Here is a 19,831-nt window from a genome sequence, read left to right on the forward strand (position 1 = left end):
AAAATATCCCCCAAATTTTGGGGTGCTCCTGCGTAGGGTCCCACTGAAGCATCTGTGGTTTCCCACGGTGCTGGTGCTTTTTTTGGGGAAAAAAATGCTGCTTTTGGAAAAGATCCTTTTTTTATTGTGCCTGAGAGCCGTGCAGCTGCAGGCTTTGGTTATCCTGCAAACCAGACCCTGACATTTAGTTGGAATTGGTCAGTGAAAATTGCATTTTTCCAGGCTTTGGTATTTTTTTTTTTGGGCTGACTGTGCTACGGAGTCAAAGCTGGATTGTCAGGGATGAAACAAAATATTTCTCTTTATCTCCCTTTTTTAGGCTTTTTCTTTTTGTTTTTCTTTATATTATTTTGTGGCTTTCTCGTTAAAAAAACTCTGACAAAACTATTCCTAAAAGATTTGCCATTTTGAAACGAAAAAAACCCCAAAATATTTTCATTTTGGAAGCAGCAGGGGATGTGCTGACAACGTCACATCCCCTCCCAAAAAAACCCCGCCTTGATTTGGTGCAGGGGGAGAAAATTTGGAAGGAATGAAACACCCCCAGTTTGCCAAAATCCAGCAAATTCCCCTGAAATATCCCTAGGGAAAAGCTCCAATGGGAGGGGCAGGAGGGTGAAGCACAGAGGGTCAGACATCTCCCAACACCCCCAGGGGTTTCACTGGGGAAAAACGGGGAAATATCAGGAAATTTGGGGAATATTCCCCGTGGATTCACCGAACCACCGATCCCCGGGGAGAAACTGGAATTTTCCACCCACCTGGTGGAATTAAAAGGATGAAATCTCCGTTGGACCAGGAAACAACCTGGGGAAGTGCAGGTTTTTACTCCCGTTCTGCCTCAGTTCTCTTTGTGGGAAAACCCAAACTCTGCTGCGGATCTACACCCGGCCGCGCCTCGCACGGAGAGGAACTCTGCTTTTCCAAAGCTGTTTTCTCCCAAACTTCCAGGCAAAGCCATCCCAGGCTGGTGCCGGGGAGCGAGGGAAGGAGCCAGCCCCGAGCTTCCTGCTTCTCACAGAGCCCCAATTGTTGGAGCCTCCCTCCCCAGGAGCCTCTCCCTGCTCTGCTGGTGCCCGTTGTTTTCCCAGATAAATCACCAGGCACGGCCCGGATCCCTGGCACAGCCTCGCTGTGCTCTCCAGGCTGCCTCAGGTTTGGCTTTCCTGTGTTTCCCATTCTGTGCTGATCCAGCGTGTGGGGCTGGGTTCATATTATGGGATGGTGAGCTCTCTGCACAGAGCAGGGAGACAAAACAATTCCTGCTCCAGCTGGGACCAAGGACCAATGAGCCAAAGCTCAGCCAGGAGCACAAACAGCGTGGGCTGCAGAGAGACAAACAAGCAGGGTGGGAGTGCCTGGGCTAAAGCTGGAACGGGACAATGAACTGCAAGGTGCCAATGGAGCAGAGCTGAGCCAAGGCAGAGACCCCGGGAGCGCTCGTGCATTTTGGGACCATTTGGGTTCATCTTGGGTTCATTTTGGGACCATTCTGGTTCATTTTGGTTCCTCTGGGGTTCATTTTGGGACCATTTTGGTTCATTTTGTGTTCATTTTGGGACCATTTTGGTTCCTCTTGGCTGCAGCCCTGGCTGGGCTCTTGTGCTGCCCAAGGTGGATCCATGGAGGAGATCCTTGCAATAAATCCCCAATTTATTCTGGAACTCTGCCCAGCCTCTGCTCCAGCTCAGCCTTCACAGGGAAAACCAGGAGTTTTGGGGGTGCTGGCAGCAGCACAGGGTGTTTTTTCCAGGAAAACACCATCCCTGCCAGTCCCCTGATTTTGGGAATATCCTTTAAAAGGTGAGGAAGATCCCACGCTGAGCCAGGTGGGCTCAGGCTCAGGAATTTGCCCTGGTGAAGGATGTGCAAAGCAACCTGGGATCTTTTTGTGGGATCTGAGATGATGAATTCTGGAGATTTCTCCATCTCCAGGGCAGCACAAGCTCCTCTTAGCAGAAGAGGAGGATCAGGGTGATGATTTTGCCTTGGTCAAGGGCATGCAAAACAACCTGGTGGGTTTTTTTGTGGGATCTGTGGGATCTGAGATGATAAATTCTGGAGGATTTCTTTATTTCCAGATCAGCACAAGCTCCTCTCCTCAGCAGAGGAGGATCAGGATCGGGATTTAGAATTTGTCAGGGGTTTGCAAAACAGCCTGGTGGGTTTTTTGTGGGATCTGTGGTACCAGGAAATGATAAATTCTGGAGGGTTTCTGTATTTCCAGGGCAGCACAAGCTCCTCTTAGCAGAAGAGGATCAGGGTCAGAATTTTACCTTGGCCAATAAAACCTGGTGGGGTTTTTTGTGGGATCTGTGGCACCAGGAGATGATAAATTTTAAAGGATTTCTCCATCTCCAGGGCAGCACAAGCTCCTCTCCTCAGCAGAGGAGGATCAGGGTCGGGATTTTGAATTTGCCAGGGGTTTGCAAAACAGCCTGGTGGGTTTTTTGTGGGATCTGTGGTACCAGGAAATGATAAATTCTGGAGGGTTTCTGTATTTCCAGGGCAGCACAAGCTCCTCTTAGCAGAAGAGGATCAGGGTCAGAATTTTACCTTGGCCAATAAAACCTGGTGTTTTTTGGGGGTTTTTTGTGGGATCTGTGGCACCAGGAGATGATAAATTTTAAAGGATTTCTCCATCTCCAGGGCAGCACAAGCTCCTCTCCTCAAGAGAGGAGGATCAGGATCGGGATTTAGAATTTGTCAGGGGTTTGCAAAACAGCCTGGTGGGTTTTTTGTGGGATCTGTGGTACCAGGAAATGATAAATTCTGGAGGGTTCCTCTATTTCCAGGGCAGCACAAGCTCCTCTCCTCGGCAGAGGAGGATCAGGGTCGGGATTTTGCCTTGGCCCAGACACCCAGGTGGGTTTTTTTGTGGGATCTGAGATGATAAATCGCGGAGGATTTCCCCATCCCAGGTCAGCACCACCTCCCACCGCTGCGGCAGCCGCGACCTTTCCAGCTCTCCATGGAAGGGGAGGGATTTCCCTGCAGCTTCAAATCCCTCCCACGGCGGCTCCCAAGGATTCCGCGTTCCAAAGGGCGGCTCTGCGCTGGGATTTTGTGATCCCGGAGAGAGGCAGGGACGGGCTGCGGGCTCAGATCCCGCTGCTGGAAACAGCTTCAGCTTCTGAGATGGGGAATTGTGCTCAGCACGCAGGGATGCGCTGCTTCTCCTGTAACTCCCATCCCCTCTGGAATTCCTGCCCCTCTCCCATGCCTCTTCCCTGAAATCCTTCAGCCTCTCCGCTGCTTCCATCTCTGCCCTCCCTCCTGGTTTTTGGGGAGGTCTCTGTGGATTCCTTCTCTCTCTCCTCTCCTCCAGCTCATCCCAAACACCGAGCTCACCCGGGCTTTGAGAATTGGGCACTCGAGGATGGGAATTGACACTTGAGAATTGAGAATTGAGAATTAATTGAGCTCTCACCCACCAGCAGCTCCAAGTTCTTCTCTCGGGGCTGATCTCAATAAATAGCAATAATAAAAGGATGGGTTTGCAGTCCGGAAGAGGCACATTCCCAAAGAACCGGATTTAGAAAAGGTGGTAAAACTTAAATCATTAAATGTAAATCACGAATGTGGTGCTTTATTACTGATGTGTGCCTGTAGGCTGAGCTCTGTGCCTGGCAGCACAGCAAGTCCCAGGATCTGGATGGCACATTCCCCATTCCAGGACGTTGTGGCTCCTCATTCCCATGGGTTTTCCTGCTGTTGGTTGGGATTGATGGTCAGGAGGGCTTTTCCAACCCCTTTGGCTCTGAAATTCCACCGTTTTGACCCAATTTTCTCACTGGGACAGCTTTGGTGGGACATCCACCCTTGCTGGTGGCACTTGGGGACATGAATCAGTGGTGACCTTGCAATGGCTGGATTTCATTGTCTCTGAGGGCTTTTCCAACCCTTTTGGCTCCGAAATTCCATAATTTTGGTCCAGGCCTGGGGGGCTGCCTGGCCAGGCCATGGCACTGCAGGGACACCAAGGCCTGTGACAGATTGAGTCCAGACAGGGGACAAAGGAGCTGGGGAAGGGAATGGAGCCCCAGCAGGGCTGGGGGAGCTGGGCAGGGGCTGAGCCGGGAGCAGAGGAGGCTCAGGTGGACCTTGTGGCTCTGCACGAGTCCCTGCCAGGAGGGGACAGCCGGGGGGGTCTCAGGGAACAGGGACAGGAGGAGAGGGAGCGGCCTCAGGCTGGGCCAGGGGAGGGTCAGGGTGGAATCAGCAGCAATTTCCCCATGGAGAGGGGGTCAGGCCTTGGCAGGGGCTGCCCAGGGGGGTTTGGAGCCCCCATCCCTGGACATGTCCAAGGAATTCCTGGATGTGTCACTCAGAGCTCTGGGCTGGTAACGTAAAGTGAGGATCGGGCACACTTTGGTCTCGATGGTCTCGAAGGTCTTGTACAACCTCAGTCCTTCTACGATTCCGTGCCCGGCGGCCGAAACACCGAAAATTCACCAAAACGCGGAAAGAAGAACCAAATGCCCTCACGGGGGCGCGGACTACAACTCCCAGCAGCCCCCGCGCGGCCCCGCGAGCAGGCGGGGCGCGGTACGGCGCTGCAGGGCATGCCGGGAGCTGTAGTCGCGGCGGGGCGGAGCCGGGGCGGGAGGACTGCGTGTCCCGGCAGGCAGCGCGGCGGCGCGGCCGGCGGGGCGGGGCGAGGCGGGGCCGGCGGCCCTGAGGGAGCCGGAGCGCAGCCGGGGCGCAGCCGGAGCGGTCGCCGGCGATGTCGGTGCAGGTGGCGGTGGCCGCGCCCGCCGTGGAGCTGAAGGAGCTCGGCGGCCCCATGGACAAGGCGGCGGGGCCGCCGTGCGAGCCTGTGGGCGCTCACGCAGCGGGGCACGGCGTGGCGGCGGCGCCCGCCTGCCCCGTGCCGGGCGCCGAGCGTGAGGCGGCCCCGGCCCCCTCCGCCGAGCGGCCTCCGGGGGGCGGCTGCCCCGGGCTGTCCTCGGCCGCCGGCATGTCCTCGGCCGCCGGCGTGTCCTCGGCCGCCGCCAAGGCGCCGCAGGCTTCGGCCATGAAGAGGAGCGACCCGCACCACCCCCAGCACCGGCACCGCGACGGCAGCGACAGCAGCGGCGGCGCGGCCGAGGCGCTCGTGAGCCCCGACGGCACCGTCACCGAGGCGCCGCGCACCGTCAAGAAGGTAACGGGGGCGACAGCGGCACGGAGCCCTCCCGGCCGGGCCGTGCGGGCCAGCCCCCGGGCACAGCCCCGCAGCGGGGACCGGCACCGGTCCGGGGCTCGGTGACGCGGCGCTGCCTCGGCCACCGGGCAGGGTCCCCGGTGCTCGGCGGGTGTCGGTGACCCCGAGGGGCTGCCGTGGCCGCGGGGGCGCTCCAGGGCTGTGGCTGCGTTTAGGGACGTGTTCTGCCGTGCCTGGGGGGGTCTGTCTGTGCCTTGTCCCCCCCATGTCTGTGCAGGGGGAACATGTGGGGTGACACTGAGTGCATGTACACCCCGCTCCTGCACCCCCAGGTGACACTGAGTGCGTTTACACCCCGCTCCTGCACCCCCAGGTGACACTGAGTGCGTTTACACCCCACTCCTGCACCCCCAGGTGACACTGAGTGCGTTTACACCCCACTCCTGCACCCCCAGGTGACACTGAGTGCGTTTACACCCCCCTATTTCTGCACCCCCAAGTGACACTGGGTGCCTTTCCACCCTGTTCCTGCACCCCAAGGTGTCCCTGGGTGTCTTTACACCCCATTTTCACACCCCCAGGTGACACTGGGTGCCTTTACACCCCGTTTCTACACCCCCATGTGTCCCTTTCCACCCCCTCACCTGCACCCCGAGGTGTCCCTGGGTGCCTTTACACCCCTCACCTGCACCCCAAGGTGACACTGTGTGCCTTTACACCCAATTCTCACACCCTCAGGTGACACTGTGTGCCTTTACACCCCGTTTCTGCACCCCAGGTGTCCCTGGGTGCCTTTCCACCCCTCACCTCGCCCCAGGTGTGTGAGCTGCCGGGTGTGTGGGTTCACATCGGGTTCACGTTCCCAGCCTTATCTGGGGAATGTGGATAAGATAAAAACGTCCCCGCTGCCGCCGGTGACATTGCCACCTGGGGCAGGGCCGGGTGTGCCCGTAGCTGGCTGTGGGGTGTGGCAGGGGGGTTTTGGGGGTGCCCCTCTCCCCGGGGTGCTGTGAGCTGGCAGCTGCCCCCCAGGAGCGTGTGGAGCCGTGAATCCTGGTGGGTCCGTCCGTGTGTCTCCAGCTCCTGAGCAGGACACGGGTGCTCCCTGCAGCAGGGGCTGAGTGTGTCCTGCCGTGCGTGCAGGGAAACGCACGTTTTTTCCTTTTTTTGGCATCATTCCCGTTGGAAATCCCAGGAGAGGGAGTTGTCCCCTGTGAACCTTCTGGGGACGTAGGGAAACAAGTGTCCCTGTCCTAAGGGAGCCTCTCACCTCATCAGACTTTGGGGTGAAGACCTCACCTCCTCTGCTGAGGGACTTCCACCCTCTTTTGGGGCTGCTCTAAAATTTCCTGTCCCTTTGGAGGGCCCAGGGAGAGGGGGCTTGTCTCCATAACTGAGCTTTCCCCCTGGCTGGCTTCGCTCAAATTCCAGTTTCTCCTTGGAGGGAGCACATCCCTGCAGGGCAGGGTCTGGATCTTGGTTTCTTCCTCCCCTAAAATCCCTTTTTTTTTTGGGGTTAGGGGGCGTTCAGCTGCTCAGCAAAGGACGTTTTCCCTCTGAGATCCTGACTCCCGCCCCAGTGTTTGGAGTCCTTTCTGTTTGCCATCCTAATCCCATCTCTGTGTTTAGAGACCCTCAAACGTGCTTAAACTCTTCACCCACCCCTCTCCATTCGTTCCTGGTTTCTCCCTTTTTCCAGAGGGTGGCAGGGATCCTGAACCAGCCTCAGAGCTGCACCACCCCCTGGCTGCTCCTGATGCCAGGAGCAGAGCCCAGATCCAGGAGGAGCCTGCAATTCCAGCTGCCCCTGCCTCCCTCTGCTTGGGCTGTGCTGCTGGAGGGGACCTGGCACCACAAACTGTCCCTTCTCCTCCTTTTCTCAGCCAATTCAGCAGTTCCAGCCCCTCAAACCAGGCTTTCCATTCGTGCAGCTCCTCTCCTCCTCAGGAGGAGTTAGTGAAATAAATAATACTCAATATCCTGGTGTTATGGGAATAAAAGCAGATTTGGGAGCCATCCAATTGTCCCCAGGCCCGGGGCTGTACAATTGGGCACGTGGAGCTGAAGCATCTGCTGAAAGGAGGTTTAGAACAAAAATAAGATCATTTCTTTTTACTCAGACCCAGCAGAACTTTGCTGCTGTAGAGGTAAAAGTCTAATTAAAAGAGATGAAATTTGTAGTGGAGCTGTGATCCTTAGGAGTGATTGATAGAAACAAAACCTCAGTATTTTTTTCTTGGCTGCTTTATAGAAATGTGTTTTTCTGGGGTTTTTTTTTTCCTTTCCTTGGAATCCTAACACCCATCCTTGAGATATTGTGCCGCTAAATTGTGATTTTGCAATTGTGAGGCAAAAAGAGTTCCCAGAAAATGGCAGTGACTCTTTTCCTCTTTTCACTCTCATTTTAAATCTCTTCTGTCAGTTCAGCATTTTATTGATCTGCCTTCAGATGTTCAGATTTGTATTTTACCTTGATAGGGTGTAAAATAAGATGGAGTAGATGATATTTTATATATGTTTAGAAGCAGACATTATAGATGGTGCTGGGCTTTTCTCTGCCAGCTTTAGAGATCAAATCTTGGAGAAGATCCCTGGAATTGTTGTTCCCTTCGGGCTCTTGCTGGAAATGCTGGAATTCCTCATTCCTGAGGTGGAATTTTGCAGGTGAATGCCCATCCAGTTCTGACCCCTGCCACAAGAAAAGTTAAATTTAATCAGATTCAGGTCTTGATTGAATGGTTGTGAGGTGACAACTCCATGTACTTTTTTTTTCTTCATCTGGGAGAAGAATGCTGGAATCATGGGATGGGTTGGAAGGGACTTTAAAGCCCATCCAGTTCTGACCCTCAGCCACAAGAGAAGTTAACTTTAAGTAATTTCAGTCCTTGATTTAATGGTTATGAAGTGACAACTCCATGTACCTTTTTTCAGCTGGGAGAAGAATCACGAGGTGGGATGGGTTGGGTTGGAAGGGACCTCAAAGCCTGTCCAGTTCTGACCCTCAGCCACAAGAGAAGTTAACTTTAATGAGATTCAGGTGTTGATGAGTGGCTGTGAGCTGCTCGGGGCTCTGGAGTTCCTGCACCCCGCCCTGGGAAGGTGAGGGATGAAGGCTGCAGCCCCTCTCCTCACCCTGTCTCCGTGCCCTCCTCCCGTGGCTCCAGGCTGAGGATTGCTCCCCTTAGGCTGAGTGAATTTCCTGTGGGGTGAATCTCCCGAGTGTGGGGTCCTGGAGGAGCTGGGAATGGGGAGGGAGCTGGAAAAGCCCCTCGGGAGCAGCCCTGGCTGGGTGTGGGGTGGGTTTGGGGTCAGTTCGGCCCCGTCCCTGCTGTGGGGTGAGCCCAGGGGCTGGGGAACAGCTCCAGGTGTTCCCAGCTGTGAGTCAGGCCCTGAGTCACCTGCATTGGCTCCATTTGGGGTTTTAGTGCTGTTTTGGTGAAGAGGTGATTGCTCAGCAGCTTTAGAGGGTGGTGGCTGCTGCTTTGGGGGTTTTGGTGATGAGATGGTCGCTCAGCAGCTTTGGGGGGTGGTGGTGCTGCTTTGGGGTTTTTAGTGGTGTTTTAGTGATGAGATGGTCACTCATCAGCTTTGGGGGGTGGTGGCTGCTGCTTTGGGGGTTTTAGTGGTGTTTTGGTGATGAGATGGTCGCTCAGCAGCTTTGGGGGGTGGTGGTGCTGGTTGGGGGTTTTAGTGCTGTTTTGGTGATGAGATGGTCGCTCAGCAGCTTTAGGGTGTGCTGGTGCTGCTTTGGGGGTTTTAGTGGTGTTTGGTGATGAGATGGTCGCTCAGCAGCTTTAGGGTGTGCTGGTGCTGCTTTGGGGGTTTTAGTGGTGTTTGGTGATGAGATGGTCGCTCAGCAGCTTTAGGGTGTGCTGGTGCTGCTTTGGGGGTTTTAGTGGTGTTTTGGTGATGAGGTGATTGCTCAGCAGCTTTAGGGAGTGGTGGTGCTGCTTTGGGGTTTTAGTGGTGTTTTGGTGAACAGATAGTCACTCAGCAGCTTTAGGGGGTGCTGGCTGCTGCTTTGGGGTTTTTAGTGGTGTTTGGTGATGAGGTGATTGCTCAGCAGCTTTAGGGGGTGCTGGCTGCTGCTTTGGGGTATTAGTGGTGTTTTGGTGGTGAGATGGTCGCTCAGCAGCTCTGGCAGTGCTGGTGGCTGCTGGTGGTCTGTGAATCCTTAAAGCATTCCCCGATCCAAACAGCTGAGAGTCACAGAGCTTCGAGGAATCTTGTTATTAGTGAGGGAGGAGCCTTAATTAACACCCCCAAACTGATTAACTGGGCAGTCTCAGCCTTGTCATGACCCCTCCGTGCCCCGTTCTTCAGCTGGGGGAGGAATGGTGGAGTCATGGGATGGGTTGGGTTGGAAGGGACCTTAGAGCCCGTCCGGTTCTGACTCCTGCCACAAGAAAAAAATTAAATTTAATCAGATTCACATTGATTGAATGGTTGTGAAGTCACAACTCCATGTCCCTTTCTTCAGCTGGGAGAGGAATCATGGGGTGGGGTGGATTTGAAGGGACATTAAAGCCCATCCAGTTCTGACCCTCAGCCACATGAAAAACTTCAATTTAGTCAGATTCAGGTCTCGATTGAATGATTGTGAAGTGACAGCTCCATGTCCCTTTCTTCAGCTGAGAGAGGAATCACAGAGTGGGTTGCAAGGGACCTTAAAGCCCGTCCAGTTCTGACCCTCAGCCACAAGACAAGTGAAATTTAAACAGGTTCAGGCCTTGATTGAATGATTGTGAAGTGACAGCTCTGTGGAGAACGCTGGAATCAGGGGCTGGGTTGGAAGGGACCTCAAAGCCTGTCCAGTTCTGACCCTCAGCCACAAGAAAAACTTCAATTTAAGCAATTTCAGTCCTTGATTGAATGATTGTGAAGTGACAATTCTGTGCCCTTTTCCTCAGCTCGAGAAGAATGGTGGAATCAGGGGATGGGTTGGGTTGGAAGGGACCTTAGAGCCTGTCCAGTTCTGACCCCTACCAATTGAAGAAAAACTTCAATCTAATCAGATTCGTGTCTTGACTGAATGCTGGTGAGGCGCTCGGCGCCCGGGGCAGGTTGAACCGCAGCCAGGGGTGAGTTTTCCATTAAGCCCAGCTCCAGAGCAGAAGGGGATTGTTTTCCCTGTCCCTCGCTCCGCTGCCCGCTGGGGTTCCAGCCCCGCTGCCCGGCTCCAGGGCTGGTTCCAGCCGCGGCTTTGTGCTGCCGGGGATGGCTCCCCGGGGCTCTTGATTCATCCCGTGGGCTCCGTTCTCTCCGTGCCGCCGCCTCCGCAGCGCCGGGGGCTGCGGGGAGCGCTGCCTTTTGTCGCCGTGTCGCCGCGCTCCGCTGACGAGGCGCCACATCCTCGCGTCACGGCCCTGCTCGGGTGTCGCCCTCCTGGGAGCCCCGCTCCCGGCCGGAGGGAGTTCCGTCCCCAGAAATGCCTGCTGCTCACTGGGCTGGCACGTCGGCTCTGCTCCGGCTGCAAATGACTCTCATGTGGCTCCTCTGAACGATCTCTGACCTCGCTCCCCAGCAGATCTCGCTGGCAGCGAAGCCTGCCCGCTCCCATGGAAATTCCCACTTCTTCTGAGGCTCAGCAGTGAGGGGTTTCAGCTCCATTGGGGATTTCTTTTCCTCTTCTGTTTTCCCCTTCCGACCCCCAGGCATCGCTTGTGCCAGGTGCTAAATGCTGCTTCCCCCGGGGCTGGCTTCCTGGGAAGTGCAGGGAATGAGCGCCTGGGATGCTCCTCAGGAGAACCTTCCCTTAAATTTGGTGTGATGATCTGGAAGATTCCGGGTTCCTTGGAGCGGGTGCCTGCGTGCAGCCGAGTGCAAGGATCGATCCGTGGGGCTGAGGAGCCAGGGGCAAAAAAAAGAGGGAAATAACAACGGGATGAGGAGAGAACCTGGGAACCGGGAGTGGTCAAGCTGCCCTTTGCCAGGGGCTGGGGCACCGGGACAGGTCCTGTGCTGGGGCAGAATTCCAGAACCACTCCAAGATCTCAGTGCTGGAGTATCACCGTGTTTGGGGTCACCATTTATTGCCGTGGGTCTTCAGGGCAGGCAGGACTTGGTGAAGGGAAGGAGAGATCCTGACTCCATTTCAGAAGGCTGGTTTATTGTATCATGAGATATATTATATAAAAAAACCACACTATAACTGTACTGCAAAGAACAGAGAGAAAGATTCATCAGAAGGTGAGACAGGAATGGAAAGGAACGAATAACAAAGTTCTGTGAGTCCAGAGAGTCCGAAAAGGAACGAATAACAAAGTTCTGTGAGTCCAGAGAGTCCCAAAAGGAACGAATAACAAAGTTCTGTGAGTCCCAGAGTCCCAGAGCTGCTGCCCCCTGGATTGGCCACCAAGCAGAAACATCCCACACAGACCAATGGAGGAAGCACCTGCTGCATCCCACAGCAGCAGATCACAAATTGTTCACACTTGAAGCTGAGGCCCTTCAGCTTCTCAGGAGAAGAAAATCCTAGCAAAGGGATTTTCACAAAATATCACAACCACACTGGAGCTTTTCTTCTTGGCCGTTTTTACATCTTGGGGTACACTAAACGAAGCAGAAGCTTGTAAAAGTGTTGGCAAGTGCAGTGGTTTTGGTTTGTTAATTTAAGATTTTTTTTTGAATTTTAAGATTTTTTTGGTTAGTGCATTAAAGAGTGTGGTGGGTTTTGGTGTTGGTTAATTATTAATGTATTTCTTTTTTGTTGTGAGATCGGTAAAGTAGGTTTAAAATTTTAAAAGGGTATAAAGAAAATTTTATGAATAGTTTCCAGGTTTGTTTTCTCTTTTAACATGTGTTTTTCACAGAGGCATGTCCATTTTTTAAATGGTTGCAAGCTTTGTATCACTTCTTTGAATCTCTCATGTAAAACTGTGACAGCAAGTATGATTGATTGTTTGCCCTGTGAGTGCAGAACTCAAAACTGTGCTTGAAAAATTATCTACAGACACGTGAATATTTAAACATTTTCTAAAAGATGGGTATTTGGTGATATCTGTTGGCCATAGCTGTAAACTTTGCAACCCTCGAGGGCTGACAGCTCCTGTGGAAACAGGAGGTTGTACAAGCTGGCAGGGTGAGCAGCAATAATGGCTTTTGTGTGACCTGCACAGAATTCCCAGAATTCCCAGAATCACACAATCCCTGGGCTGGGAGAGACCTGCAAGGCCATCGAGTGCAGCCCAGCCAGACCCTGGCCCCCAGTGCCACACCCAGGCTTTGGTGACACAGCCAGGGATGGTGGCTGCAGCACCTCCCCGGGCAGCCATCCCAGAGCTTTCTCCCCTTTCTGGAAAAGCTTTTCCCTGCTCTCCAGCCTGAGTTTGCCTTGGCCCAGCTCGAGGCTGTGTGCTCTGGCTGTGTCAGTGCTGCCTGGAGCCAGAGCCCAGCCCAGCTGAGCACAGGCACCTTTCAGGAGCTGGGAGAGCGATGAGGGCAGCCCTGAGTCTCCTTTCTGCAGGCTGAGCACCCCCAGCTCCCTCAGGGCTCCTCTCAGGGTTTGTGTCCCAGCCCCTCTCCAGCCTCGCCGTCCCCTCTGGATGTGCTCGGTGTCCCGAGGTCCTTCCAGGCTGAGGGCCAGAGCTGGCACAGCCCTGGAGCCGTGCCCTCAGCAGTGCCCCGGGCAGGGCACGGTGCCCTCCCTGCTCCTGCTGGCCGCACCGTTCCTGGCACAGGCTGGGTGTCACCGGCCTTCCTGTCACCAGGGCACACTGCTGGCTGTGTCCAGCCTGCCTGGCCCTTCCTGCCCTGCTGCTCCTCCCTGAGCCTCCCCTGGCTGCTCCCTCTCCTCGTGTGGCTCGGAACTCCTGTAAAAACCACCTGAGAGAGCTTCAACATCCCAGCCGCCATCCCTTGAACATCCCAACCAACATCCCTTCAACATCCCAGCTGACATCCCTTGAACATCCCAACCAACATCCCTTTAACATCCCTTGCAAGCCGAGCCATTCCCTGATTTTATAATGGTTCCGTGATTCACGGAGGAATAACGGGGGAGAAATCCTTAAATGTCACAGCTGGGTGGAAGAATTTGTCATGCAAATTTTTAGGAAAACCTTGGGAGTATCAAAGCTCTTGCCGTGCTGCGGGGCATTTTTCAAACCCAAAGCTTATTTCCTAATTTAGTTTTAATTTAACCTGCTGTTTACGTGCATCTCGTGTTATTTTTGAGTGAAAAAATACCGGATTCTGTGCATTCAGCAGCTCTGTTTTTACCTGCTCGTTCTTCCTTGGTTTTTTTTGTCTGATTTTCCTGGCAGGTGAATTTTGAAATGTCCTTCCATGTGTGGAACAGCTGCTTTGCAGATGATTTTTAAACGGATCAATTGTTTTGGTCAACATCTAGAGAAAAAGAAAAAAAAAGGAGAAAAAAGGGAAGAGGGAAAAATAATTGGGGTGTTTTTTGTGTTTCTCTTGGAATTGCTGTTCCTGGGGGACACAGAGAATCCATAAGGACAGGGTAACCAAACCTCCACCCCTGGGAAAGGCTTCACACCCTTTATTTTGTAAATACCTTTCCCGCAGACTGGAGCCCAGAATGTTTAAGCTGAACCTGCTCCAAACTGATACCAAGTAGGAGGAAAAAGAAAATGAGAGAGAAAAAAATTAAAAATCAGAACTAGCTTCATGTCTGGCTTGAAATTCTGATGTTGAGCATCCACAGGAGGTAGAGGAGAGGTTCAGGGAAGGCATCTGGGAAGGGAAGGCTGTTCCCAGAGTGCTTTTGGGGTTGTGGGATGAGGAAGGGGTTTGGGATGGAGCCCTCAGCAGCGAGGATCTGGAACAGAGCACAGCCAGGGTGTCTTGTAGGTGGATGTGTTTGTTTTATACAGCCGGGGGATGGTTTGGGCTGGAGGGCACCTTAAAGATCTCTGATTCCAGCCCCTGCTGTCGCCAGGAGTGCCACCCGTGGTGCCAGGCCTTGTCACCGGGGTGCCACCCGTGGTGCCAGGCTTTGTCCCCGCTGTCAGTGCCGTGGTGCCAGCAGAGCTGAGTCTCAGGGGTTACAGCGGAGCAGAAATCTCCGTGCCGCCATTCCCAGCATTTCCCACGGCAGTGTGACACCCCGGTGGCCTCTGGCCAGCAAGTCCTGGCAGACAGGGTGAGCTGTGCCCGAGTGGCACCAGAGAGGGGCTGGGCAGCGCTGCCCTTGGAGCCGGGCACTGCAAGGAACAGGAGAAGGATGTGGAGAGGGCAGCACATCCCTCACTGCAGCAGCCAGTGAGGGCAGCCAAAAGGCTCCTGGGAAATGCAAACAGAGCCCGGAGCTTCCAGGAACTTCCAGGAGCTGCCAGAGCTTCCAGGAGCTTCCAGGGCTGAGTGTCCACTGCCGGCTTTGGGTGATGCCTTGAGAGGCTGCCTGGAGCAGAGGCTGGCCAGAGGTGGAGCAGTAAAATAGGGATTTATTGAAGGCCTCCATGGACACACCTGGTGCCTTGAGAGGCTGCCTGGAGCAGAGGCTGGCCAGAGGTGGGGCAGTAAAGTCGGGGTTCATTGAAGGCCTCCATGGACACACCTTGGGCAGTGCAGGAGCCCAGCCGTGGCTCCACCCCAGATGGACTCTGAGTCACGAGTGTTCACACTTTTAGGAGTGTTGCTCCAGTTCCATCTTGGGGTTCATTGTCCAGTTCCAGCTCCAGGTTGTGCAGTCCCATCCTCCCAGACTGCTCCCCTCAGTTCCCTGTTGTTTTGGGCCTGAGGCTGCCCAGAAGCCGAGGGGCTGGGGAAGGATTGCTGGGTCTGGCTGAGCCGTGAGGAGAGCTTGCTGACACTTTGTATGAAGCTCAGAGTTCCACACTAATGCTGCACAGAATCTGAAAATATGGAATATAAAACATCATGGGGAGCTGTGTGTGCTATGGGGTTTGGGGAGCCATGTGTGCTCTGGGTTTGGTGGAGCTGTGTCTGGGTTTGGGGAGCTGTGTCTGCTCTGGTTTTGGGGAGCTGTGTCTGGTTTTGGGGAGCTGTGTCTGTTCTGGTTTTGGGGAGCTGTGTCTGTTCTGGTTTTGGGGAGCTGTGTCTGGGGTTTGGGGAGCTGTGTCTGGGGTTTGGGGAGCTGTGTCTGTTCTGGGTTTGGTGGAGCTGTGTCTTCTCTGGTTTTGGGGAGCTGTGTCTGTTCTGGTTTTGCGGAGCTGTGTTTGCTCTGGCTTTGGGGAGCTGTGTCTGTTCTGGATTTTGGGGAGCTGTGTCTGCTCTGGTTTTGGGGAGCTGTGTCTGCTCTGGCTTTGGGGAGCTGTGTCTGTTCTGGTTTTGGGGAGCTGTGTCTGCTCTGGCTTTGGGGAGCTGTGTCTGGTTTTGGGGAGCTGTGTCTGTTCTGGTTTTGGGGAGCTGTGTCTGCTCTGGCTTTGGGGAGCTGTGTCTGGTTTTGGGGAGCTGTGTCTGTTCTGGTTTTGGGGAGCTGTGTCTGGTTTTGGGGAGCTGTGTCTGTTCTGGCTTTGGGGAGCTGTGTCTGGCTTTGGGGAGCTGTGTCTGGTTTTGGGGAGCTGTGTCTGTTCTGGTTTTGGGGAGCTGTGTCTGGGGTTTGGGGAGCTGTGTCTGCTCTGGTTTTGGGGAGCTGTGTCTGCTCTGGTTTTGGGGAGCTGTGTCTGGTTTTGGGGAGCTGTGTCTGCTCTGGTTTTGGGGAGCTGTGTCTGTTCTGGGTTTTGGGGAGCTGTGTCTGCTCTGGCTTTGGGGAGCTGTGTCTGGTTTTGGGGAGCTGTGTCTGCTCTGGCTTTGGGGAGCTGCTCCTGTGGGTGCAGCACAAACAGGAGCAGACAAAGGCAGGACACGGGAGGGAGCCCCGAGGCATTTTGGGGAGAAGGCCCGGCTGCAGATCGGGGCTTGCACGGGCACACGGCTGTGGAGAGCTGCAGGGGCTCCAGATGGGCAGATAGGGGAGCGCTGGGAGCTGCAGCTGGCTGCTGATCCCAGGAGAAGCAGCAAACCCGAGCCGGCTGATGCCTGTGCGAGGGGAGGTGTCTGGGATGGTTCCTTCTCCATCAGCAGCAGGCACAGAAGGGCTGCGTGTCAGTTCCTGACAGAAGGAGAAAAACGCTTCAGTTCCTGCTTCCCTGGCCCGTTCCCGGGCCTCAAGCAAGCGCTGAAGGGTTTTTGTTGCCGTGTGTTTGGTGGACTCGTGGCAAGCTGCAGCTGTTGTGGTCTGGGCTTCACCACGGACGGGCCAGCCCAAATCTCAGCCAAACAGCCGAGGGAACACCCGGGAAGCACCAACTCTGATGGTTCAGGAAGGGTCTCAGATCCACTCCTCAGCATGGAACCCTCCCACGGGCTGGGCTCCCGGAGGGTTCTGGGCTCTGGCAGTGCCCAGGCCAGGCTGATCGGGGCTGGAGCAGCCTGGGACAGTGGCAGGTGTCCCTGTCGTGGCAGGGGTGGCACTGCAGGGGCTCTGAGGTCCCTTCCAACGCAGGGATCCACTCATCTGTGGGGTGGAAGAGACGTTAGAAGCAGGGAAATGAGGAACAGAAGATCCTCCCGTGCCCGGTGTGGCTTTAGGGTGAGCTTGGGCAAATGCCCCAGCTCTGCCTGTGCCCTCCTCATTGCCAAGCGCAGGCAGTGCTTGCACTGTGCTGTTTGAAGATCACTGCAGTTCCAGGAGAGATGAAATCACCATCCACCCCATGTTCCAGGAGAGCTTTTTGTCTGGCATCTCCCTCCTCACTCCCGAAACGCTCCCTGCTGGATTAGCCCCTGCTCCAGATTTGTTTCCTGCCTGGTTTCTGTGCCTGGACACCCGCCAGCCATTCCCACACCCAAACTCCTGCAGCATCCCCTGGAAGGCGGCTCCGGTGCGAGCCCGGGGATTCGCTTCCGCACATCTGAAGGGGGATGGATGCTGAGAGGATGGGAAGGAGGCTTGGGTGTGGAGGGAGCTTGCTCCCAGCTGTGCTCACACCATTCCAGGATATCTTCTGAGCTTTTCCCAGGGAGCAGCCCCCAGATGAAAAAAGGGATTTTAGTTCATCCTAAACCAGTTATTTTTTTGTCTCAAAATCGGCGATGACTCAAACACCCATAAAAGTGTCTGGCAGAATTCTGCCGCTCTGAAGTTCCGCAGTGCTTTGCTTGTAAATGTCATTTTTCTGGGAGCCTCTTCAAGTGGAGTCGGGTTCTCTGAGACAGGGCAGAGCCTCTGAGATGCACTTTGCAGCACTGACTGAAGAACTATTTTGGGTGATTTCAGGAAAGGATTCTGCACGAGGCTTGAGTTATCTGCTCACCACAGCAGAGAAGCTGTTGGGTAACTCCCAGTGCCAAGAACTTTCTGTGCTTTGCTTTTCGTTCTTTTTTTTTTTTTAATTTTTAATATAAATAAGCTGATACATTTTCTGGTTTCTCTGCAGCAGAATGACCACAGATGAGTCACGGGGCTGCCTGAACATGTAAAGCATTTTCAGTGCTCCTTGTGAGACATTTTTGGGTGTCTCACCCGACTCTGATCTGCTGAGGCAGGGATTCCAGAGCGTGAGGAAACTGCTGCTTGGGTCAGGCCCCGTGAAAAGCCCGACCAGAAGCCGGTTTGGAGCTGGAGTTGGGATTGTGATGCTCTGCCAGATTCACGGAGTGATTTTGGGTGGGATTCTTACATTCCCTAGCTTGGGTTGCTTGAGGAAAACTGAGTAGGTGTGTGCAGAGACCTGCGGAGCTTCCTGGCCGAAACCCAGCCCAGACAAAGCTCTCCTTGTTCCTGGGGCCTCTGGGCTGCCTTTCCGGGTGTTTGTTTGTTCTCTGCGTCCTGCCCGCTGTTGTGTCTGTGCAGCAGCGGGGAATTCGTGCTGGGGCTGTGCTTAAAGGGACACTTCAGCCCCGGCGCTGGGCTGCGGCTCTGCCCCAGCCTCCGGCTGCTCCCCAGCGAGGTGGAAAATCCAGAACCTTTGGAAACACCGGGAATTTTGGCCTTTATCCAGCAGGTGGAAGGTGTTGGGGGTTGTGTCCACCACGGATCCTGGAATGGGTTGGGGTGGGAAGGGACCTCAGAGCCCCTCCAGTGCCACCCCTGCCGTGGCAGGGACACCTCCCACTGTCCCAGGCTGCTCCAGCCTGGCCTTGGGTATTCCAGGGATGCGGGGGCAGCCCCAGCTGCTCTAGCAATTCCAGCCCCACCCTCCCAGCCAGGAATTCCTCATTCCCAAAATCCCACCCGAATCTCCCCTTCCCTCCAGTCTGAAGCCCTTCCCTGTGTCCTGTCCCTCCATCCCTTACCCCAGCTCCCTCTGCTGGAATTATTCCGATTTGGCTTGGCTTTAATTGCACCTTAATTAAAAAATCTGCTCAACTTTTGGGTTTATTCAGAGCCTGTGGCATGGGATGAAGCCGTTGGATGGAGAATTCCTCTTTTTGTCTTGTCCCTGCTTGTTCCATCCACAATTCCCATTCTTTTATAGAGAAACACCAAGGAAAACGGGGATGGAATTTTGGGATCCTGGACTCCGGATCCTCCATTTCCCACCCTTAACAACAACAACAACAACTCCACATCAAAATCCTGGGAGCAATCTCATTCCTCGCTCAGTGATTCCTGTGTGGCTGGGTTGTTTTTTTTCCCTGTGTTTTTTTTTTTGATTCCTGGCCAATTTATGGCAAATATCAACCAAATCATTCTCCAGCAAATTAATCACCCTCGTCAAGCGCGTCCTCGTTTTCCCTCGCTGAGCACAGAGCAGCACAAGAGTCCCTCTTGCTTTTTAATTACTTTTTATTTCCTCTGCTTGGCCTCTTTCGTTTTGGCCTTGTCAGGGAGGGCCACAGAAGGGGAAGGTGGAAATTTGTGCTGGGAAATGGGATTTTGTCGTGGAGGATGGGGTTTTGTGGTGGGGAATGGGGTTTTGTCATGGAGGATGGGGTTTTGTGCTGGGAAATGGGGTTTTGTCGTGGAGGATGGGGTTTTGTGGTGGGAAATGGGATTTTGTCGTGGAGGATGGGGTTTTATGGTGGGAAATGGGATTTTTGTCGTGGAGGATGGGGTTTTGTGCTGGGAAATGGGATTTTGTCATGGAGGATGGGGTTTTGTGGTGGGAAATGGGATTTTGTCATGGAGGATGGGGTTTTGTGGTGGGGAATGGGATTTTGTGGTGGGAGAAGGAACTTTGCTGTGGAAGATGGGATTTTTGTGGTGGAGGATGTAGCTTTGTGGTGGAAGATGGAATTTCACAGTGGAAAGCGGAAATTTGCCGTGAGAAATGGAATTTTGTGGTGGAGGATGGAATTTTGCCGTGGAAGGTGGGACTTTGTCATGGGAAATGGGGTTTTGTGGTGGAAGATGGAATTTCATCGTGGAAAATGGAGTTTTGTTATGGGAGATGGAGTTTTGTCGTGAAGAATTGAATTTTGCCGTGGGATATGGAATTTTGCCGTGGAGGATGGAATTTCATCGTGGAAAAGGAAAATGGAAGTTTGTAGTGGGAAATGGAATTTTATGGTGGAGGATGGAATTTCATCATGGAAAATGAAAATGGAAGTTTGTAGGGAGAAATGGAGTTTTTTCATGGAAGGTGGAACTTTGTCACGGGAAATGGAATTTTGTGGTGGAAGATGGAATTTCATAATGGAAAATGAAAATGGAAATTTGTAGTGGGAAGTGGAATTTCGTGGTGGAGGACGGAATTTTGTCATGGAAAATGGAATTTTTTCATGGAAGGTGGAACTCCGTCATCAGAAATGGAATTTTGTGGTGGAAGATGGAAT

General features: G+C 53.9%; 1 protein-coding gene across 1 annotated transcript in view; it reads left to right on the forward strand.

Annotated features, from left to right (window-relative positions):
• The first annotated feature begins 4,726 nt into the window (after positions 1 to 4,726).
• Positions 4,727 to 19,831, forward strand: part of AHCYL2 (adenosylhomocysteinase like 2) — a 74,060-nt gene continuing 58,955 nt past the window's right edge. The window contains exon 1 of the mRNA XM_038154194.1: positions 4,727 to 5,146. Within this exon, the coding sequence (XP_038010122.1) occupies positions 4,727 to 5,146 (420 nt within the window). The remainder of the gene's footprint in view (positions 5,147 to 19,831) is intronic.

Source organism: Motacilla alba, chromosome 1A, assembly GCF_015832195.1.
Source record: "Motacilla alba alba isolate MOTALB_02 chromosome 1A, Motacilla_alba_V1.0_pri, whole genome shotgun sequence".
In the NCBI taxonomy this organism is placed as follows: domain Eukaryota; kingdom Metazoa; phylum Chordata; class Aves; order Passeriformes; family Motacillidae; genus Motacilla; species Motacilla alba.